The sequence below is a fragment of the Plectropomus leopardus genome, chromosome 3 (genome assembly GCF_008729295.1).
Source record: "Plectropomus leopardus isolate mb chromosome 3, YSFRI_Pleo_2.0, whole genome shotgun sequence".
Classification (NCBI taxonomy): Eukaryota; Metazoa; Chordata; class Actinopteri; order Perciformes; family Serranidae; genus Plectropomus; species Plectropomus leopardus.
In genome coordinates, this window is record NC_056465.1 from 35,810,354 (window position 1) to 35,834,466 (window position 24,113).

The window sequence follows — 24,113 nt, forward strand, 5'->3', positions numbered from 1 at the left end:
TCTCAGCGGCGCTGTTTTAAAAAAACGCAACAGGAGAAACATTTAGTGACTTATTTAGATCATCAGTGAACAAGGAGGAAGTATTCTGTCCAGGGTGAACCTTGGCAGAGGAGATATAGGAGGTCGCAGAGAGCGCCACACGCTGGAGGGGCAAAGTCGGGGATGAGTTACTGATGCTGACTGATCCGCTCTGCTATCATTGTCCAACAGTGTCTCCGAATGGCCGCACCGCTCTCAGTCTCTGCCTGTGTCTCCGCTGGTGTCCACTCAGCTCTCATTCTCCGCTGGTGTCTCCGAATGTCCACTCCGCTCTCAGTCTCTGCCCGTGTCTTTGCCGGTGTCTCCAAATGTCCGCTCCACTCGCATTCTCCACCGGTGTCCCTGCTGGTGTCTCCGAATGTCCACTCCGCTCTCATTCTCCGCCGGTGCCTTATTCAATTAAATTCTTAACAACCGATCAATCGCTTAATTAATTGTTATCATCTCTAGTCAAAACAAAGCCAAACTGTCTGCGACCTACTTAAAACCAAGCAAAACTATCTTCCCCTTTTTAAGGTTTTTGTTTGTTCTGTTTTGTATCTTTTGCTGATTGAAGTCTTTTTACTGCATGCCCTATTTTACTTTTCTTTGTTGTTTTTTCGGAAGAACCATGCAACAGCTTAGCTAAGAGACTGCAGATGGAAAATGATCCTATTGGCTTATTTGCTTTATGCCTTGTGTATTTATTAGTTTTTACTGTCCCTTAAATAAACTCAACTAAACCTAACCTAACTCTCTATCTCTTTTTTTTTTTGAGAAACCCTGTAGTGTGCATGTATTATACATGAACCACTGACGGTTACAAACTGTCACCGTCCTCCTCTCTAATTGGTCGAAACGCCCCACAAGTGATCCCGTCCAGCGTGAGTCTGACTTCGCTGCAGTCGACGGGCGCAGCTCAGTCTGCCGCCCCGCCGCGTCCAGACGCGCATCCCCGCCGCTGCCGCCGCCGCTGCTGCCGCCGATCAGTCATGTTTTACATCTGGAGCATTTCCAGGGTTTCAGTCCGAGAGGCGTTTCCTGACACCGTGTGAAGTGTGCGCAGAATTTCTCCCTCCAACAGCTTTTGTGAGATGTTCTTCATCTGCCATGGCGAGAGGTCTGTTTCCATGGGGGCTCTTCAGAAAGCCTCTGTACATCCAGGTAAGATGCTGGGAAATCCCTCTGCGCGCTGCTGCCCAACTGAGAATCACACCGGCTCTGTGCATGCTGATCTGGAGATGTTACCGGCAGATAAAAGCGACGACGCCACTGATTTTTATATTTATTATTATTATTACAGCTTTGTTCTACTTTATCATATGACCTTCATGTTGCACGTGCAGTGGCGGCTATTTGCAGGCTGTGCTTTTTTAGGCTGTTGTTTTTTTTGCAGACTGAATCATAAAGTCACTTGATGCTCGACGGCTCGACGGGAATCAACCGTCCTCCTGATCCCCGTTGCTGTAGCAACCACGTCCATGATAGGCTACATCTGTAGCTGGTACAGTCATGCATTCAAAAGAGGCTGCAAAACTTTATTATCACCCCAAATTACATAAGTCATTTACTGTTTCTATACAGTCAAATTAGGTAATGTGGGACACTTGTTGGTTTATGCCTCAGTAGACTTTAAAAAAAATGTTTCTGTAAATCATTTTAGGACTTATTAACATTTTAAATTGGAATGAAATTAGATTTTTTTAGAAGCTACACAACCCCAAACAAACCAACCATGCCCCCCTCAGGCAGCAGGCTGTGGTAATGTGGGACAGCTTGTTTGGTAAAGTGGGACAGTCATGCTTGGATTAGAAAACAGACGTTTTTGCTACTAAGTGAATGTCACACCTTTAACTCTAAAGTTAGAGCTACCATGTGTTTATAATTCGTCCATTGCATATATTTTTAAATTTATTTTTGGGTAAATTAATTTCTATCAACCCCTTAAAACCTGTGTTGATTATCTTGATTTCTTAAAAAAACAAAAAATAAAACATGGGGAGTAGTAAATAAGGGACCTAATGAGAATAAATAACCTAAAATTTAGCAGAAATTTGCAAAAAGTTACAAGAAAATTAGCACAAAAAAATGAGTTTAAGAAAAAAAACAAGGAAATTACCTCTAAAAAAGTGCTAAAAATCACCAAAATATGATGTAACATATTTTAAATATATATTTCTATAATGCGTACATGTCCCACATTACCTGAACTCACCAGAACGTGAAACGCTTCATTATTCTGTTGAATTAAACATGATTTCATGCCATGCAGGTAAATATTTAATCACAGACCTGCATCTGACGTGCTGCTGCCCTGGTTATCCTAATCTTGGAAGATGTTGAGGAACATTATGTAACAGTCTGATGTGAGTGAAATTAGGTGAAGTCCACGGTGGCTTTCCTCATAAATAAAATTAAACTCTGCCGGGGAAGCCCCTCAAGGACACCTCGAGGTCTCAGGGACCCACATTTACAATTCCACTGTTAGATCATTAATAGAAAGTCGACGTGAACACATTCCCCGTGAAGTGAAAAAGAGCCTCCCTGCACCATCCCACGACTGTGACTAAGTATTCAGGGAATTTATTCATCTTTGAGACATTCGGCCATTTGCTGTTTTTGCCGTGCGCTTCCTTCCCGTGTCCTTGCATGTCAGAGACAAAACCTGTCAAGTGCAGCGAACGGAGGGAGAAACAGGCAGTCTCCAGGGACAGCCACCAGCACCGCTCAGTTTTCTAGGCCACCTCAGCCTTCCAGTGACAACTTAAGAAGTGTCATTCAACGATCCTCGAGAGAGAAGCTATTTCCGCCGAAATACAAAACCTGACAAGTCCTGTTTCAGATGGAAATTTTAGGTCCTGTGCAGATTCTGGTTTTCAGTCACGTAGGAGATGTTGCAAAAACAAACAAACATGTTTGATGGAGCAAAACTTTCCTGCTTATTTAGCTTCACAGGTGATAAAAAAGATCATTTTGTCTCTTCCAGCTTTCATACTGCTGAGTTCAAACACACAGTTTACAGGTAACGTGTGTAAAAGCTTGTAGTGCTAATTTAATAAAATTTAGTGTCCATCAGTAAAGATGATGCTGTACAGCGACTTAAGAGCTCGGATATCGCTGAAGATGTTCATTTCTGAGTGCAATTCAACATTTTAACAAATTACCAATCCATGTGAAGGGATTTTTTAAATTTATATTCAAAGGTTCCTAGTTGTAGTTTTTCTCACAGATTTTCTGTATTTATGTTACAGACTATTACTATTTTTTTTTTTGGTAATCTCCCTGCATTTTACATTAACAAAACATATTTAATGGTAGGATTAAGGTGTGCAGGATGTGCACGTCCTAAAATCCTAGAAACGTCCTAAAATCCTATGAATGCAATAAAATGCTCTAAAATCCTAGAATTTCACTAAAATCTGAGAAATGTCCCAAAATCCTAGAAATGTCCTGAAATCCAATAAAAGTCCTAAAACCCTAGATATGTCTTTAGCATATTAATTAATACAACAACAAAAAAGTGGTAAGCCTCTTCATCACTCATTACCGACACGTTCACATTACCGACCGACGTTCACACGACACACGTTCACATTACCGACACACGTTCACATTACCGACACGTTCACATTACCGACACGTTCACATTACGACACGTTCACGACACACGTTCACATTACCGACACTTCACATTACCGACACGTTCACATTTACCGACACACGTTCACATTACCGACACACGTTCACATTACCGACACACGTTCACATTATCGACACACGTTCACATTACCGACACACGTTCACATTATCGACACACGTTCACACACACGTTCACATTACCGACACACGTTCACATTACCGACACGTTCACATTACCGACACACGTTCACCGACACGTTTCACATTACCGACACACGTTCACATTACCGACACACGTTCACATTACCGACACGTTCACATTATCGACACACGTTCACATTACCGACACACATTACCGACACGTTCACATTATCGACACACGTTCACATTCACGTTCACATTATCGACACACGTCACATTCACACGTTCACATTATCGACACACGTTCACATTCGACACACGTTCACATTACCGACACACATTACGACACACGTTCACATTTACACGTTCACATTACACGTTCACATTACCGACACACGTTTACATTACCGACACATTCACATTATTACCACATTACCGACACACGTTCAAATTACCGACACGTGGACATTACACCTGTTGGTTCAGATGTGGGAGGGGCTCTCACTGACAGGAAGCTGCAGTACCTGCGAACACGTGTCTGCTGTTTTTAGCGTGAACGCGATGCTCCGATGTTGGACTCACAGCGTCGAGAGAACAGCTGATGAAGTTCACACGTTAATGTCGCAGGATTGAGTCAGCTCGGAAATGCGTGCTTTGAGTGTGTGTTGGGGGGTGGAGGTTGTGGTGGGGGGTTGCCTGCTGTCTGGACTGTGATGAGTCAGATCTTTGTAGTGTGTGTGTGTGTGTGTGTGTGTGTGTGTGTGTGTGTGTGCAGACAGAGTCTCTGAAGTGAAGCGGCGTGTTGGACGGATGCTGGTGCATAAAACTCTGAGGTGATGAACAAACTGAGCAGCAGCTTTGAGGCCACTTGAGCCAAATAAAAGGAGGCCAGGGGCCGGTGGCAGCAGTCACAGACATGTTTCTAGGATTTTAGGACATTTTAAGGATTTTATGACGTTTGCAGGATTTAAGGACGTCTCTAGGATTAAGGACAATTCTGAGATTTTAGGACATTTGTCCGATTTCAAGGCTTTCCGGGATTTAAAGACATGAGGGGCTTAGCTGAAAGTAAGGTTTTACGACATTTCTGGGATTTTATGACACTTGCATGATTTAGGACATTTCTAGAATTTTTGGAAGTTTCTGGGATTTTAGGACTTTTCTTGGATTTTAGGGACTTTTGTCAGATTTAGGACATTTCTAGGATTTTTGGATGTTTGTTGGATTTGATGATTATGTCGTGGATTTAAGGACAATTCTTTGATTTTTATGACATTTCCAGGATTTTAGAACATTTTTAGAATTTCAAGACATTTTTATGATTTTAAGGACATTTCTTAGACTTTAGGACATTTGTAGGACTTTGGGATGTTTTTAGGATTTCCAGATATTTCTAGGATTTTGGGACGTAAGGGGCTTATCTTGGACTTCTGTCGGGTGTTATTTTGTTGTTTTGTTTTTGAACAAGCTCTATATTGACGCTGTTTTATGCACCTTATGTATACCAAAAGTACACAAACAATTCACAGTATGGGTCACTTAATTTTTCCTGTAAATTAGAAAACATTTTTTTGGCGCCAGATTTGGCCCGATGGCCATAAGTTGAGTATCACTGCTGTGTTATATTTGTCAGATATCAGGCGCCTCTTGATGAACACATCCTGTTTGCGCTCTTTTGTTTCTGTGTTTTCATGTCTTTCTCGGCTCGGAGCAGCAGCCCATTAACCGGCAGCCTCTGAGAGACCGCTTTATAATCATACATAATGGATGAATGGTGAGCAGGCTGCAAAAACCAAGTGTCAGAGCAGAAATGTGCCGCTCTTGATCAGCTTTAATCTCCTCTCTGCTGCCTCAGTGGCTCAAAATCAGGTAGAACCGTCCAGTATTCGCTCTTTGTGTCATTTCGAACGTTCAGGGTTAAAACAGTTTGAACACACAGGCGCTCTAACAGGGCCGTGGGCGGGTGCAGAGGAAGCAGCTCAACCAGATCAAGGCAGAGCGTTTCTTTCCGCCCACCTCAGCACATGGCCGCAGCTCCCAGTCCGTCTCTAATTAATAGCTGTCACAGCAGCCACAATCGATATCACCTCATTAGCCGTGTTTGTGTAACTCTCTCCCTTCACAAAGGGTCAATACATAATCCCAGAGACAGAAACGCATCGGCCAGAGCAGAAACGAAAGCCACAATTTTATCGATTCAGGAACCATACATTTGTCTCCCCGTAGAGTGTTATTTCCATAATGCTTCTGCTGTTGATGCATTTCACCTACGGGAAAATCGATAGGAGGTACGGGCAGCGCTTACTTGTGTGGTCAGTGCCGGTACGTTTGCTGCGGGCCGGCTCGCTCAGATTTGTAAGTAAACCAATCGATGAATAAAGCAGCAGAAATCATATTTAAATAGCACGAGTTAAAGAGCTTGTCATTGATGATTGGAGCGTTCATGGGTTCGGTTTGGTGTTTGTAAGATGATTTGTATGAACATTATAGAAGCAGCTGTCATTGGAAATCGTTTTATTGGCAGCAGAGTCAGCAGTCGGAAGAGTGATTTTAAAGGTACAGCATGTGCGATTTAGGGACATCTAGTGGTGAGTCTGCAGAAATGAAACCTGACAGTGATACTCAACTTGATTTGGTTTGGGGCCACTTTTGCAAAGTTACAGGAGGCCCCTACATATCTGGTGGATTTTAAGAGATTTCCAAGATTTCAGGACATTCCTAGAATTTAAGGACATTTCTCTGATTTTAGGAGATTTCCAGGATTATTAGGATATTTCTAGGATTTTAGGACATTTCTCAGATTTTAGGACGTGTCTCGGATTTTGGTCATTTCTCAGATTTTAAGAAGTTTCTAGGATTTTAGGGCGTTTCACAATTTGAGGATGTTTTTAGGATGTGAGGACATTTGTAGGATTTTGTAAAATTTCTCCAATTTTAGGATGTTTCTATCGTTTTTAGGACATTTTTTGAATTTAAGGATTTTTCTAGGATATTAGGACATTTCTCTGATTTTAGGACATTTCTAGGATTTTATGGAATTTCTAGGACTTTAGGACATTAGGGGCTTAGCTAGGACCGCTTAGCTATTTAGGTTTAAAGCCACAATATTATCAGAATACGCCTTCAAATTCAGTCCTGTGTAACTACAGAGTGTAAACTCAGCAGGTTATTAAACTCTTAAATTAGTTAAAAACACACACACACACACACAACCTTGGTGTCCTCAGCAGGAGCTACTGTCCTGCTGGTGATGGCAGAAAAATACTGATGCATTTTCTCCTCAGAACAAGAGGAAATATAGATGAACATGAGATTAAAGGCCACTGCATGGAGAGAAATGAGATTACAGAGTGACATATAGTCCATCTGAGAGCTGATTTCGGCATTATCTGGGGTGTCAAAAGCAGGAAATGGATGCAAAATCCATTTAGAGACAGATACAAATATGATCTCTGTCGATACTGAAAACAAAACCCTCACACATCTTGTGCTTCCAAGTTTGCTTTTTTTTTTAAATTAGGTAGGGTGTTTGGGAAAAGAGGAGTGACCGACGAGCAGTTTTCTGTTAAACTGTAAAGTTGGGTCAGAGCGATCCCGGAGGAAGACGGAGCACAGAGTGTGACAGAGAGACAAAGGGGGAGGAGGGGGGGAGATAAAGAGACTCGTGGCAATAAATAAAATTGGAGCTGAAAGGGGGCAGAGGGTGGAGGCAGGGCGAGTCCATCACTGTCGAGCACCGAGTGCAACGACCATTAATATCAGGACTGCTAAAAACTCTGTCATTATTTTTTCACTAATGTACTGCAGCTGGAACAATGCCATTATTGATCCGGGCAGACCGACCGTGTTTATCAGCTGGGGTATTAGAAAGAAAATCAAAAAACAAGGTAATGAGCCTGGCGCGAAATGCTCCGCGGCCGCCGTGCCAGATCACAAACAGCATTTATTGTTAATTACCGAGCACCTCTTTAGAGGCAATTTCATTAATGATGATACAACTCAGCGTGTCGCTCATTTGTATTCTGCTAACTGGCCAAATGACTTCAGCGTAAACATTCATTCAGAGATTGCTTTAATGACTTTTAGACTGTCGAGTCTCATGTTTATTTTAAATGTTATCGTACGGTCGACAGACTGAGCGCCAACAGTGTCCACTGTCATTAATGACAAATAAAGACGCGAGACAGAGAAAGTGTGACTCTTTCCATGTAGTTTGTCTCATTTAGATAAAACTTCACCTTCAGCTAATACTTCAGTTTTGTCTCTCAGGGGACTCGAATCACACGACTCGACTTACGTTTTACTTTGTTACTTTGTTATCCTTTCATTTTCCTTTTATCCACTATTGAGAGTAATTTATGTATGTGTGTATTTATTTATTTATTTATTATGAATATTTATTTCTTTTTATCTTTTTATCTTCAGGTCTCATCTGCCTCTGGTGTTTCCTCAGTTCACAGTTTTAATGAGTTCCCTTATTTTAGTTCTTCACTTAAATACAAAGTCTCGCTTTTCTACCCGTCGTGTGTGTGTGTGTGTGTGTGTTTTAATGCGCTATATAAATTCAGTCTGATTAATAGATTGATTGAAATAAATGCTATTGCTGCTGCATGTTCTCAGCTGATGATTAATATCCAACCTTTGCCATAATATCCATATTAGTGTGGTGATTTTATCTTAAAAACATTTCTGACACCATATTTGGGGTTTTGTTATTTCCCAGTCCTGCACCGTGCAAGTCCTCAGAATAGGACAGCACAAAAAAAAAACTCTGTATCGCTGAATAAACAAGTACTATTAAACTCAAAAACATGAATTACCCTGTAGCAGCACATTTTCTTGAATTTAATCACACTTTTTACCCTAAAATAAATTTGGATTGAGGAGGTTACACTTACCACAAAAGGAGGAAATCTGGATGTTTTCAGAGGGATTCGCCGTCTGTCAGCTCATGGACCTCAGTGAGAAAAAACAAACATTTTTAACAGAAATCTGGTTTATTTATGTGTATAATTGTGGTTTGTAATATTTTGATTAGCTGCAGCTCTGCTCACTGTTTTTTATGTTTTTTGAGTGTTTTAATGTGTTGAAGGCCTCCTGATAGTTTCTGCTCACCTTCATGCTGAATCACCACCAGGTGTGACGGGGGCGTGGCCTGTACTGCAGATCAGGTGCTCCTGTTTGGCTATAACTGTTAATGCTGAAGACCTGAGCCAAAAAGTCGTGTGAATCAAAGAGAAATGCATGTGGAGTCAGACTGTGCAACACTTGCTTCTCACTTCAAAGTGCCCAGACTTAACACTGCGTCTAAGAATATTCAGGTTCACACAAAGGTCGGTGCGATGCATGAAAAATGTTCACGGTAAGGTCACGCTGTGTGATCTCCACATGAAAGAAGAGACTGATGAACAACAGAGCGTGACTCTCATCCTCTCATTAATCTCCATTATGATATATGCCATTTTATCAGGCTGGCCTCAGATCGCCCGAGACAGTTTAATGCACTGAAGCATCCTCGCTGACTGCAGATCATCTAATGACTAAGAATCAGCTCTGAAGTACCGCTGAAACATTATATATGAGCTCATCGCACTGAAACTTCAACAGCTTTTGTGACATTTTCAAGCTTTTATTTTCTAAAAAGTGATTGCTCACCATATTTTATTGGCATTTAACATCATACAAACACAGTGAATCACAGTATTCAAAAAGTTTATCATCTGAGTAAAACTACAACACGCTCCTTTATACATATAAAAAACATAAAATTAAAGGTGCACATAACGAAGTTTAATGTGACTAAAGCTTAAAGAAAAACTGTAGGTGATGTTTAAAGCTTCTGCTGGTGTAAAGATTGCATGCCTGAGACTATTTAGTTTTGGACTAAAAAGCGATAAAAATCTTTGTATATTTTGCTTCCAACAGGCCAAATTTTCCTACCTGCACATGAAGTACCTGTTCTTCTCGTGGCTGGCGGTGTTTGTGGGGAGCTGGATCGTGTACGTAGAGTACTCGTCCTACACGGAGCTGTGTCGAGGGCACGACTGCAAAAATTCGATAGTGAGTATTTTATTTCACATATATGCATCAAGGCAGAAAACATACCTCCATGTTTCTTTCAACAATTTTGGCTTTTTTTTTTTTTTTATTAAGAATTTGTGTTGGTTTTTAAAGAAAACATTTTGGCAATTTGGGGTTTTTTTAAAATAATTTTGGTGATTTTTAAAGAAGATGTTTGGATTTTTTTTTTTTTAAAGGAGGCCTTTTTTAAACTTAAAAAATGCCTCTTTTTTTTAAAGAAAACATTTTGCCATTTATTTTTTCTGTAAAAATTTGGCGTGATTTGCATGTTTTTCTGAAAAAAATGTTGGCCTTTTTTCTTTTCAATTTTTGCCGATTTTTACAGAATACATTTTTGCAATTATTATTATTTTTTTAAATTTTGTTCCGATTTAAACTGATTTTGCAACACATGCGAAGCCCCAATTTGACATAACACACCATCCAAACCACAGAAATATATATATATAATATAATATTTCTTTTAAAATAACCAATAAAGACACAAGGTTTTTCATGAACCCTGTGCATGATCTTTCTCCAGTTTCCTTCAGTTTATTCATGTTTCCTTTGTATTTTTCAGTGTGACAAATACAGAAAGGGGGTGATCGACGGCTCGGCCTGCAGCAGCCTGTGTGAGAAAGACACACTTTACCTGGGGAAGTGCTTCAGCGCCAAACCCAACAGCCAGGTGAGTGCTGGTTCAGTCCAGCTCTGCTCTCCAGGCTGCTTGTTGTTCATCCAGCTGCACCTCAGGCCTGCGCTGCTGCTTTCAGGTGTACTCTGGGAGCTGGGGAGACCTGGAGGGAGTCATTAAGTGCCAGATGGAGGAGGCTCCTCATTACGATTTGGGAAGTGAGATGGAGCCCAGGAAGGAGGCCGCGGCCTTCAACAAGCCCACAAAGGGAACGTCTGTGGAGAAGTTCAGAGAGATGATCGTCAGCCACCTAAAGGTCAGAAAACCCTCAAACCTCTGCAGCTCCGCGGGGAGGTTTGAGAGTTAACTTTGTTTGACTTCTCTGGAAATGTTGGCGGAAAACGCAGTGAGCAACTTGGCACGAAATGTTCTGCATATCGCAAGCAGATTACGAGATGTAGAAAAATATTTTTTTTAAAAGTTAGGGAAGAAATTTCAAGAAAACTATTATCATCGTAATCGTATATTTAAAATTATGTCACATAATTAATATTTTGAAGCTGTTTTTGGAAGTAATTTCTTTGTTTGACAGATAGATAGATAGATATACTTTATTGATCTCAAAACTGAGAAATTGTTTATTTATTTTAGGGTTTTTTAATCTAATTTTTAGGCAGTTTCTAGTTTTTTTCAGTTTTTATTTATTCAACATAAAGAAAACATAAAACATTCACTACGGAGATGTTCACAATTAATTCAATAAATTCACAGACTAATCATATCTTTCCGTGTCCATCGTCAACATAATTAAGTAAAATAAAATAATAAAATTTCAGAGGTAATTTTCTTAATTTCTTTTGTTTTTAAGTTTCTTATTTTCAGGTAATCTTCTTGTAACTTTATACTAATTTCGTACGAACTGTCGTGTCATGTCTTGTTAAGTTGCTTGTTGCCTTTTTTCCACGTTTTTCCAAGAAATCAAACCAAAAAGGTTTCAAAGGGTTAAACTCCAGGTTAACTTAAACTGAACACAGAGTCTGACTTAAAGGCTTTGGTTTTTCTCTGCAGGCTAAAGTCGGGGATCAGGCTAACCTCGCGGACCTGGCGACGCAGGTGTTGTCTATAACGGACGCCAACAAGGACGGCCACATCTCGCTGCCGGAGGCGCGCTCCACGTGGGCTCTGCTGCAGCTCAACGAGTTCCTGCTGGCGCTGGTCCTGCAGGACCGAGAACACACGCCCCGGCTGCTGGGCTTCTGCGGGGACCTGTACGTGATGGAGAAGGTGCCGTACTCGCCGCTGTACGGGATCAGCCTCCCCTGGATCATCGAGGTGTGGATCCCTGCAGGTCTGCGCCGCAGCATGGACCAGTGGTTCACCCCCTCCTGGCCGCACAAGGCCAAGATCTCCATCGGACTGCTCGAACTGGTCGAGGACGTTTTCCACGGCACGTTTGGCAGCTTCCTCATGTGCGACGTGAGCGCCACCAGCTTCGGCTACAACGACCGCCACGACCTGAAGGTCATGGATGCGCGGTACATCGTCCCCGAAGCCATCTTCCAAGAAAGCATCAGGCAGCAGCGCTGCGACGTGGACGAGGACTGTCTCTACGGCGCAGACTGCCTCACTTCCTGCGACCTCACCAAGCACCGCTGCACCACAGAGGTCACCAGGCCGAACCTCGCCAAAGCCTGCGAGGCGCTCAAGGACTATACTCTGAGAGGAGCGCCGTCCGACGTGAGGGAGGAGCTGGAGAAGCAGCTGTACGCCTGCATCGCACTGAAAGGGACGACAGAGCAGATGGAGATCGAGCACTCGTTAATCCTGAACAACCTCAAGACTTTGTTGTGGAAGAAAATCTCTCACACGAAAGACTCCTAATCAAAAAATAACGAAGCACAAAGGCCGAGTTTTCAAATTCAACACCGGCCGCTCTTTTCACTGTGGAACCATAAGTATCCCCAAATATCCATGCGCACGTGTAACTGATGTTTCATCCCGAAACGGTTGTTAACGAATGTTTCTTTCATAACAAATCATATCCAGTAAATCTTCAAATAAAAGCCTCGACCCTTTTACAGAAATAAAGGCCTGTTTCAATTAGAGGCTCAGTGTCGTTACCATGCGGCTCATTTTTATCACAGATCTGCGGACGTATAAAACCTGCTGGAGTTAACGACGGTTAGCTGCTTAGATCACACACGCAAACATTCATGTTTAAACTTTTGTCGGTATGAAATGCTACACAATTTTAGCTTTGTCCGATTCTCAGTTTCTGTTGTGACACCACGAGCACCAAAGAAGACGTCTGATGAGCACAATAAACGAGACTGAACAAAGGGCTTAGAAAGAAGTCCAGCTTACTACATTTATCATTACATAATTAGTATTTAAATTATTTTACATAATTTCTAGAAGTTCTACGCATTTTTTCAGGTCATTTAAAAAAAAAATTTCTCGTGTTTTTTTTTGATGAGATTTTTTAAAATATCACAGCCTATATAATAATAATAATAATAATATCACAACAATCATTTCTCAATTTGATTTTCATAATTTTTTTTGTGTGAAGTATGAAATACTCACCCATATCACAAAACGTGTTTTTCAAAATCAGACTTTAAAATATTCATTAGTTTCTTTTCTATCAGTTCATTTTTTAAAACATCAACCCTAATCATAAATATTAATTTTCAGAATTTTAACCCTTTAAATGCCACATTTTTGTCACAATGACACTTTTTAGATTCACAAAAAAAATCTTAAAGTATATACTACATGCAAATTAGATTTATTTTTGATAATCTCAGCCTGGGCTGTTCCAAGGCAAAAACCCAGAAGTAATAAAATGCATGTTTTTATGCTTTAATGGCTGTGGGATCAAAAATTTCAGTTTGAACGGGTTTCAATGGTGCATTTTTGCACAGTGAGGGTTAATATGAAAAAGGGTAATGTGAAAAAGTACACGAGAAGGTTTGATTCTTTTTCAATAGATTTATTAGAACAAATCGTCTCATTTTCAACGGAGCAGATTGACGCCTCAATCGGCGTCCTCCTGTTCCTGAGCCCGGAGGAAGCTGGCCTTCTTCTGGGCGATGCGGTCTTTCCTCTGGGCCAGAGAGAGCTTGGCGCGGTTCCACCTGCGTCACAAAACAAAAAACTGTAAGCTTTTGCAGGTTTGATTTGAATAATTGCATCAGTCGGAAATCTTTTTGTGCCTTCCAAGTGTCTCGAGAGTCCAAAAACTTAGAGTCCAAATTAAACTAGACTGAGTCACCATGTTTCCCTCTGAGCTCAGACTGAGTGAAAATAACCTAAAACTGTTATTTTAAGAAACGCTCCACAAAGAGCTGAGTATTACACTTAGAACATTATTTTTAAAAAGCTGGGGGAAAAAAGATATAGGGAAAACTATTTATGGCAAAATATTGTGATTAATTCTTTAAAATTATGTTACAGAATTATACATTTTTAGCACCTCTCCCCAGCATTTTTTAAAGTATATTTTAATTTTTTAAACTTATTTTCAGATAATTTTCTTGTACTTTTTACAAAGTTCTGGCTAAGTTTTGAGTCATTTCTTTTGTTGCTCGTTGCTTTTTATCGTTTTCGCTCAGGTTTCACAAGGTTACGATGAGATGAGCCACTCAAAAGCACAACGGTATCGTTATTTTCCATCTCTGCAGCAGCTCGACTGGTGCTTTTAAGAGACCAAAATAGCAGTACGTGATACTTTTTTTTCTAAAAACTATTATTTTGGGACCTGAATCGTATTGCAATAACCCGAAAGCGCCGGCAGCCATAATTTAAAAACAGTCGTTTCTCACCTCTTCTTCTTGACTTCCTTGGCAGGCTTCTTTTCATGGACTGGGTTCTCACGGATGGAAGCATGAGCCTTTTTGTACATTTCCTCAATCTGAAAGAAACATCAACAGTCAGACTTCACCTGAAAAGTTTACTTCACATCTGATTTCTGGGGGAAAAAATCATTATTTACTTGCACAAGTCATGCCAAATAAAACATTTACACAGATGCATCCTGAAGATCCAAATACTGTTTTGTTGTTCAGCTGTTCTGTTTTTTAGTGAATTCTTTAGTGAACTCTGAGGTTATGGCGTCTGCAGCCGTGTGCTCATAAATATGAATTAGTGGGACAAAGTGACCCCCTGATTAGGGACTGTGGCTGAATTCAAACTGGTTTAAATGTCCAATATTCATTTTAAGTTGTACAAGACGCATCATTTGTTACGTGCATCGATTAAACCAAACACAGCCTTTTTAATTTTCCTGAGTGAAAGGATGTGATCGCTGCGCCGTGACCCCGAGATGCTCCCCTCGGGGGATAACTAACGGCCGTGTGATGTTCGCCACTAATGAGATAGTTGATAGATTAGACCGAAGCACTTAGACCACAAGTTAATAAGTTCACACAAGGGCAAGCCTCAAAACATTACAGATGTTCAACTCAACAGCGCCATCTGCCTGCTGTTGTGAGACACAGCAGACAGACAATTTCACAATAAAAGAGGAGGACTTGCCGAATCAGGGGTGACTCCGTTCTTGATGAAGCGGGAGAACTGCTTCTTGTAGGCCTCCTCGTCCTCCTCCATCAGGTAGCTCATGTACTCGGACACGTTGATGCCCATGATGTGCTTGCGGTGAACCTCAGCGTTGAACTCTTTGCTCTCGGGATCATACCCAGGGAAACGTTTGGTGCTGGAGGAAAAAAAACAAACAAAAGTTTCAGTAAAATTATTGAAAAAAAAATGTAAATTATCAAGCAGAAGCTCCAGATTTAACGTCAAAGGTTTCATTAGTTTAAGGCACAGTTACCCGGCTCTGAATCATGGCGTTCAGTCGAACTCATTTATTTCACTGCAGCGTCTCACTCTTTACATTCTGTCAAACTGTCAGCTGCTGTTTTCTCGCTTTTCTCATGATCACAAACATTTTTGCAGACAGCATTAAAACCTCGCTGAGACTATAAACCTTCATGAGGCCTCAGATCCTCCACATGCAGCTGAAATACAGACGGCATTTTAATGCAACGTGGCAAAAGTACGTTGAGGCAAATTCTTGCTAAAGGCATTTTTCTGTAAACAACTGGCCTTCAGTTCACTTCTGAAAACCACAGAGTGAAAACATGTTTCAGTATCGTTTCCTCAACAGATTTACTCAAATCAATGTGCGTTGGCCAAGTGAGTGGCAGATATTTTATTCACTGTACCACACGTGTCGGTACCAACAGATGTGAGTTTAAGACACGAGTTTTGCATTAAAAAAATCATTTGTCAGGCGTCTTAAAGCAACATTCAACCAGCTTCAGACCAATTCATTTAAAGTCCTTTTCAAACACTCCCTCAGCAGATCGGACTGAGGTCATCAAATTATTCCCATCCCTGAAGGTGCATTCAAACCAAATCAGACATCAGGTCAAAAAAAAAACCCAAAAAAAAAACAGTTCTGCTGTTCATTTTGATGTGGGTAGAAACAATCAACTTTTGGAGAGAAGCAACCCGACGTCGCGCTGCGGTGGCCGATCACATACGCACCAGACCAGAAGACGCCCGCAGTTTTTAAGTTATTCAGTTTCTGTCGTAAATATTAGTGAGTAAAGGAAAGTGCATCTATTTCCATCCTGCAAAGAGCACTGTGTGTGCGCACGTGTGGAAGTTAAAGGGATAGTCCTCCCAAAAATGAGAGCTCAGTCTTCATCTACTCCCCTCATGCTCAGGTGAAGTTTTATGGTGCACAAATCACTGCCGGAGTTTCACGGGGAAAAGGCGTTGCACTCACTCAAACAACTGAAGCTCGTGGTGACGAGGATTCGAACATTAAAAAAGTAAAACCACATTATGTCTCCATGCTGCTCCTCTGAAGTAATCCAAGCGCCCTGAAGCCCCGACGTGACAAGTTGTTTTGAAAACTGTCACTGCCGTCATGTTTTTGGCCTCGCTGTAGCCTGAAGCCAAAGGTACGGACGAGCAGTACGGAGACATTTTGTGGTTTTATTATGTTTTGGTTTTTTTTATGTTTGTTGTTTGAGAGTTGAGTGCAACGCCTTTTCCCCGTGAAACTCACCTGGCAACTTTCCCTTTAACTTCCGCACAAATTAACCATTTATGTGACACCCACGATGCAGCACGACACCACGGCGAATCACCACGATAACAAATTTAGTGTGACCGCAGCCGCACTGGTGATACCTCTTCACCATAGGTGGGCGGCGTCTGACCAGCCTCACGTGAGCGACAGTGGTCAGAAAAACATGTTAACCCATTCATAAAAAGTACTGGTGTGATTTTGAGCCCACTGTGGTATCTGCCTGAATCTGATCGACAGCTAACTTCAGCATTTAGCTTTTTCTTTAAAGCCAACATTTTAATGTTTCTAAACAAAAAAATCAGCGTCCGGCAGATGAGATGAAAGCAACCGTCACTCAGTATCTGACGCAGTCGCCTCAGGACACGCCGACATAAATAAACTACATTCTCTGACAGATGAGGACGCTAATACAACTTTATTCACCACGTTACAACTCCAACGGCAAACCTTAATGTTTCCGTCTTTCTGAAATTCATTTTGGTCGCCTGAACGCTTCAACTTAAGGAGCTCGAGGACAAATTAAAATACAAAACCAATTTAACTGAGAAGGCAAATAAGCTCGTCAAAGATCATTTGCAAAAGAGACATTTGAAATTATGAAAATCAGAGGTGTGAAGGATGGCGCTGTTTTAGTCACTTTTTTTTTTTTTTTTTACACACTGATGTTTTTCCTGTTGAAAAAGTATCAGCCATGAAAACATCCAGCCAGCAGAGCAAAGCACACAGAGTGTGTTAACATTCGGGCTGGACCCAAATATTCAGGTATTATTAAGCGGGAAGGTATTCGGTGTTAGTTTAGGCGTTCATTATTTTCCCCCCACTGAAGACAGATGTCCCGTCCGTGTTTGTGATCCTGCCGCTGCAGCCGTCTCACACAATGACAGGAAAACATTTCACTCAGCGTTATTAACGGGTTTATTGAGTCGAGTCATTTTTGTGTCGCTGTGAGGAGCAGCGGGACGAAAACACGCGAGCCCCCCGCAGCTCAGAGCAGATGAACTTTAATATTTTACATAATGAGGACACTTTTATTTCAGACGCACAACGAAATCGCACAGACCGGTTCAGAACCATTTTCACAGATTGTCGTACTGCCGAACTATCAGAGGTTTTTTTCTAACTTTACAAACTTTAAAGTGTCACAGCCGCCGTCAGGCAGACAGACACGCCGAGCTGTCACCAGTCAGTGTCCCTCTCTGTCCTCACACAGAGGACGTCAGGACGAGGACACGTTGCTCCCTCACTCATCAGGTGAAATGGTGACCGTACGTGAAGAGCACCGTCTCTCCGTCATCCAAACTGTGTGGCGCAAGCGGTCAGTACCAAGTTTTGTTGTTTCCTTTTAACTGATTTTTTTTGTACTTTTTACTGATTTCTTGGTCATGATTTAATTTTCTCGTGGCCTCCTTCCCATTTAAAAAAATAAAGAGCTCATTTTGTCCAGGTTTCAAAGGGTTAATATGATCATAACCTGGAAAAGCCTCAGTATCGGGTTATTCACGTCCGAGTGTTTATCATTTACAGACTTGAAAGCGGCTCACACTTTCAAAGACATGCATCACTCTGATCAGCTGCAGGGAAACACGTCGGGATCAAAACGAACAAGTGCGACAGGAAGTCTGGTTACCTGTGTGGGATGGACAGGCCTCCGTCCACAGCGCCCTTCAGGGCACCGAACACCTTGTTGCCTGTGGTGGTTCTAGCGAGCCCCGCGTCCAGGTAGCAGGTGAAAGCGCCCGGCTGACCGTCGATGCTCTCCACGTTGAACTCGTCGCCCGTCACCTCCACCTGGCCTTCGTACACCTTATCCAGGCCAAACTTGTTCAGCAGCTGAGGACCGAAAATTCAACCACCATCAACATCTGATTCAGCAGGAAACTTTTATCTTTGTTTCCACGAGTTTAAAAAGCAAACCACATTTTCTCATCTTTAAAGGGTTAAACCTGGATGAACCCAAAGCCATCAGCTCCACGAGGGAGCGGACCAACGTGCTGTACGTACTCTGCGGGCCAGCAGCAGACCAGTGCAGTAGGCTGCTGCGTAGTTTGTCAAGCCCACGGAGACGCCGTATTTTGGCAGCTCGTGTGAGTAGGCCGCACACACGATCATATCACCCTCGATCTTGGCGTAGGCGATCTGCAACACACACGAGAAATCATCGATCGTCAGTCAGGATTTCACAGCCGCTCACGTTAATATGAACTGAAAAGGTCTGATTCTTTACACTGTTGCACGAATTGCCAACTAATTCAGACTGAAGCAGTGACTCTATAACACGAGCAAAACTACAAAAATAAGAAGAACTCATGAACACGTTTATTTACACCACGTTTCCGTTTGTCTGAAAAGACGATCTATTAAAATTATCTTAAGATCGCCGTCAAACACTTTTCCCTCCTTTCCCTCATCCAGAGTTATATTTTATATGCACTCTAAAAAGCATTTACCGCATACCCGGAAGTTGTTTTGTTTTAATCATAGTGGTTCTATTTTTTCTCAGTTTTCTATTAGTTTATGAAAAATCTACTTGTGATTAATTTTGTACTTAATATTTCTAGTATTCTTGTGGTTATTTATTGAACTCTTGAATTTTCAAATGTAACATTTATATTAAAATTAGTTTTGTATAACAGACTTCTTATTTTTTTATTGTAAAAGTTCGGCAGTGCACCTGTTTTTTCATCTGCTAATCTGCACGATTTTGAACAGCTGATGGTGATTTAGCACAAAGCAAATCTGACGAAGTGATATGCAAAACACAGTTTTTAACGTCAGCTGTGAATAAAAAAGTGTCAGCCTGAGTATCCTGGTGTGCACTCGAACATGAGCAAAAAGGATCAAATACATCATTTGCCTCTGGAAGCAAATTTTATATTTTTGCATCACATAAAGTTCAACTGAGGTCGCAGCCTCAGACAACAGCAAAGGAGCAAGCTGGGTTTTCACACCGTTTGTTGCGGGCGGCCACGATTAAAATATCTGCCACCACATCTTGATTTTATATCTCTGAGCTGACCAGTTCATTCAGTGAGCTGGTGCAATTTATAAATACAATTTGTTTATTTATTGCTTCACACTCTCAAACTTTAAAGTTTATTCTAAAATTTTGCTTTCAGTTGCTTCTTCGCTCTTTGTCTCCTCTCAAGCTCGATCAGATCGAGTGATCAATTATCCTTTTACCTGCACAAACTCCTCAAACTACTGCGCTGGTAAAAAAAAAAAACACACGACAAGTTCCTCTGTGTTGCGTTCACGGACCTGCAAAAATGTCCCAATTCAGAGAGACACTGATTAAAAAAAGATGAGAAATAGAATGAAGTACATTTGCTCGTGTGTGACAGTATTCTATGGTTTATATTAGGAGGCGACTAATAATGGGTTTTAGGGCCGATACCAATTATTAGTAGTTGAGACCAATAACCGATATTTGTAATAAAAATTAAAATATGTCAAAATTTAGAAATCGAAATATAACAAACTCCAACAAAACTCTGTTTAAATGTTTTTGGCAAATATTAAAGCAAAACCAAAACTTCCAACAACACAAACAACAAGTTATCTATATTTTTTTAGAGAGCAAAGTAAAAAATTTAATTAAAAAAACTAATAAATAAAAACAACTTCCTGAGGTTTTACAAAGCAAAAGTTACTTTCCCGCTGACATGTTTTTTTTGCATGTATTGCCCTGGAGTTGGTAGAGTGTAACACACACAATTTTTTCTTTTTTAAATTAATTTTTATCGTCAATCATTAAAAGAAAACGCAGACAGATTATGAGCAAAATGCCAAATACCTAAAGGCGCTGATACTTGGGCGTCCTGATAATCTGTCGACCCCTAAGTTACGTATATAGTATTGAATCACTGTGACCTATATGAACATATCTGTCAGCCCGTCGATGTTCACGGGTTCAAACTGAGCCCCGTCTCTGCGGATGAAGTAAATCAGTGTGTCCTCACCTGGCAGCAGATGTCCCTGTTGGAGAAGCGGACGATCATGCGGTACTTGGGTGTGTTGTACTTGTTCTTGTCTTGTACGACCAGACGCTTACGAGCAAAGAAGTCGGTCTTTCCCTCTGCAAGGAGCAGGCACAGACATACATATTAAAAAAATAGCTGTGAGCGGTTTGATATTTGGAGGCCGATGGGGGTCAGAGGGGGGCTCACCTCTCCTCCTCCTGAATTTGACCTGGTACCTCTTGAAGTAGGCCTTGTTCTTCACCACTTTAACAAAACCCTGCAGCAGGACACGATCACAGTGAGCATCAGAGGGTGAACACACAATCACAACAACCAACACTTTAATTCACCGCAGCTGTCACTGCCGTCAGGTACCGTTACACCTGGCTAGCATTAGCAACCAAAGGAAGTGAACCACAGTTAGCACAACTGCTACTTCCAGCTAACGCCGAGCAAACATGCTGGTGGTAAGATCGCTACAAATAAAACTAAAGGGGTGTGGAGTTAAGGACTGACTGGACACATACTGAGGACAATAACACAATAAAGCAGTGAAGAGGAACGAGGAAGCAGCTAGTTCGTGAGGGCAGCCATTAGGCCACGTTTAGGCAGAGCCCGGTGAGCGTTAGCTGGACTGAATCTACCTTCATCTGAACACCGGCGACATGTTTTTAACGGTCTGACAGCACGCGGCACACCGTGCGGCTGTTAGCAATGCATGGAGACACATATTGGGACAGATTACCAACCATTTTTGCAGTCTTTTCGTCTCCTTATGAAGGAGCCCGGAGCCAAAGACTGACGCTTGACTCCGCTGCACTGGAAAAAGGAAGATTGGTACTGCGCATGCTCCGTAAGTAGCGAGGCGCAGGATGAGAGCGGAGCCGCCATGCTGCTGCGGATTCAGCGGTCTGCCCCCTGCCGGCCCGGAGCGCAAACCCACACTTCACTGCGCCTGTTAGCTGCGTTTCACGAGCCTCCTCATTTTTGGATAGATTTGGCTGAGTGCATGTATACGGCGTAAAGCGTGGCAGTAAGAGATGTTGGATGTTGAACTGTTTCAAGTTTTTTTCCGAAGCTTTTGGATAACCGAGCTCTATTTTGTGCTTTTTTTTAATAAAGATAAAGTGATTTACCATGTGACTTTTAAGATAAGATCATTCTTTATTGATCGCCAGAAGGGAAATTCAGGTTTTGCAGCAGTACAAGGGTAAAAGCTGAATGCATGAAAGGTCAAATAGAAAAACATATAATAAATAAAAGATCAATATACTGCACAAAAAATACAAATTGAATAAAAAGTAGAGGTATATACAAATTTCAGAAGTGGAGGAGTAAAGTGTCAAAGATGGAAGTTAAAGTGACAGTGATGTTACAAGGTGACAAAGTGTGAATGGTAGCAGCAGTTGTGTGACAGTACAGTGCAGCAGTGCAAATGTTATCATGAAAGTATACAAATGAGTATATATATATATAAGAAAGTAAATGATAGTGTACATAAGGTGCCACAGTGCATAAAATAGTATCAAAATAGAGCTTGTTTATCAAAAAAATATGACAGTGGAGGACCCCCACGCCCTGCGACAGTGGTCCCAGCTAAGCTCCTAATGTCCTAAAATCCCAAAACTTCTATCCTAGAAAAGTCCTAATATAGGAATGTCCTAAACCCTAGAAATGTCCTAAAATCCTGAAAACATCTTAAAATCCTAAAAAAGAAAAACATCCTAAAAACCTAGAAATTCTCCAAATAATATCCTAAAATTCTAAATATTTGATATTTATGATTAGGACTAATGTTGGTTTAAAAAGATAAACTCAGTGAAAGCAGAAAATCATATTAATGTATAGCCTGATTTTGAAAAGTAGATTTTTGTGTGCAGAGCAGTATGAGTGTGACATGAGTGAAAATGTACAATAAATAAACAAATAAATAATAATAATAATTATTATTATTATTAATAATAATAGTCAACTTTGCATGTTGTATATTGTAAAAAAAATATTTTTTTGTATTTTATTTTCTATTTTCTAATATATATATATATATATATATATATATATATATATATATATATATATATATATATACATGTATATATAATTTATTTATTTTCATTTTTAAAATTTCCTTTATTATAAAATGCAGTGATAAAATGAAAACAAGTGAAGGGACGGCACCCTATAAATAATATTTTTTTAAATGTATATTTTTGTCTCTGAAAAAAAACAGCTTTCTCCTGAAGTCTTGGCTCATTTTAAAGTGTCTGTTGATGGTGACAGTGATTGGCATTATTGAAGCGTCCCTTAATCACCTACTTATAGCAGAATCTGGCAGATTTAGTGATATTTAAAGATACCACTGAGTCCTCAGATGTCACCATGCTCTCTCAGGTATTACTGATTGCAGTACCAGTACGTGGCTCAGCCTCATAAACAGAGTATTTGGCCGTTAACTGGCACATTAAAAGCTGCTTCTGGGATCTGGGTGTGACTGCAAACAATACCAGCACAGTCTCGGTTAACTGAGTCAGTGAAATTTATGATGCACCTACCACTTTAATGATTCCCACCTTTTCTGGCTCACCGAAAACACATCCACTGCAGCACAGATCATCCTGCTTGTTGTTTTTCTGGTGATACTACTTTGCTGATTTACTTTTTATTACATTTTATTGTTTTGGAGGCCAAGTGAGTCGACGATTCTACGCCTGAGAATTACTTTTTCCTGTTTTCATGGTGATCTAATTATTCATGCCTGACAGACTGAGATGTGATTGCTGTGGCAGTTTATCAGATTCAGTGGCCTGTCGTCTCCATGGTGCTGCCAAGTCTAACCTGCTGCTGCATGTTCGAATGCAGACAGCACAACCTTCTAGCTACATGGACGACTCTTTAACCCTTTAAAACCTGAGCAAATAGGCTTGATTTCTGACAAAAACATGGGCAAGCAACAGAACAAGAAAGAGCCCCCCAAAAAGCCAGAAATTATTTTAAAATATACTAGAAAATTAACTGAAAATAAGTAAAAAATAAAATAAAATAAAAACAAGAAAATGACCTCAAGAAAGCGTGGAAAATTATCTAATATCTAATTATAAGAATTATAAATGTAGTTTTCTGGAGATTTTTTCTTAGTTTTTTGATAATATGTAATAACATTTCAAGTCTGAGTTCAGTTGGAGTCAACAATTTTGGATAACTGCATTATTCATTCGAGTCAGTCATCACTTTATGTACCAGTTTTCCTCTTTACCTCTTGTGTCTTGTTTGCAAAATATTGTAATTATAGTGTTTGTAGCTGTAATATTAGAAATAAAGGTGCGTGTAATCAAAAGTGAACTTGTCAATGTTGTCTTGTGCTTGCATTTAACCCTTTGAAACCAGAGCAAATTGGCTCAGTGTCCTTAAAAAACATGGGAGGAGCAAGGAAAGAAGATATGACCCAAAAATTAGCAATAAATGTGTAAAAAAGTACAAGAAAATTATCTGAAAATTATTATTTAAAAAAAAAAAAAGTTTAAAAAAGTGCTTAAAAATTAAAAATCCTGTAACA

General features: G+C 40.6%; 2 protein-coding genes and 1 long non-coding RNA gene across 4 annotated transcripts; 1 reads left to right on the plus strand and 2 right to left on the minus strand.

The window, feature by feature from the left end:
• Window positions 1–996: 996 nt before the first annotated feature.
• LOC121941386 (divergent protein kinase domain 1A-like) lies at window positions 997–12,695 on the plus strand. Its single transcript, XM_042484176.1, has 5 exons — window positions 997–1,182; window positions 9,724–9,858; window positions 10,442–10,549; window positions 10,635–10,811; window positions 11,564–12,695. The coding sequence occupies exons 1-5, from the start codon at window positions 1,129–1,131 to the stop codon at window positions 12,374–12,376; spliced, it is 1,287 nt and encodes a 428-aa protein (XP_042340110.1). The 5' UTR covers window positions 997–1,128; the 3' UTR covers window positions 12,377–12,695.
• LOC121941388 lies at window positions 8,690–10,601 on the minus strand. Of its 2 annotated transcripts, XR_006105740.1 has the most exons (4): window positions 10,514–10,601; window positions 9,739–9,842; window positions 8,914–9,006; window positions 8,690–8,755 (listed from the first exon to the last, which is right to left on the minus strand). It is a non-coding gene; the product is annotated as an uncharacterized LOC121941388 (long non-coding RNA). The 2 variants fall into 2 exon arrangements; XR_006105739.1 differs by having other exon boundaries at window positions 8,713–9,006.
• Window positions 12,696–13,474: 779 nt separating the features above from the next.
• LOC121941120 (60S ribosomal protein L5) lies at window positions 13,475–21,399 on the minus strand. Its single transcript, XM_042483840.1, has 8 exons — window positions 21,310–21,399; window positions 20,768–20,837; window positions 20,561–20,676; window positions 18,603–18,737; window positions 18,229–18,431; window positions 15,035–15,212; window positions 14,323–14,411; window positions 13,475–13,635 (listed from the first exon to the last, which is right to left on the minus strand). Exons 1-8 carry the CDS (start codon window positions 21,310–21,312, stop codon window positions 13,536–13,538), a joined length of 894 nt encoding a protein of 297 aa, XP_042339774.1. The 5' UTR covers window positions 21,313–21,399; the 3' UTR covers window positions 13,475–13,535.
• Window positions 21,400–24,113: the final 2,714 nt, after the last annotated feature.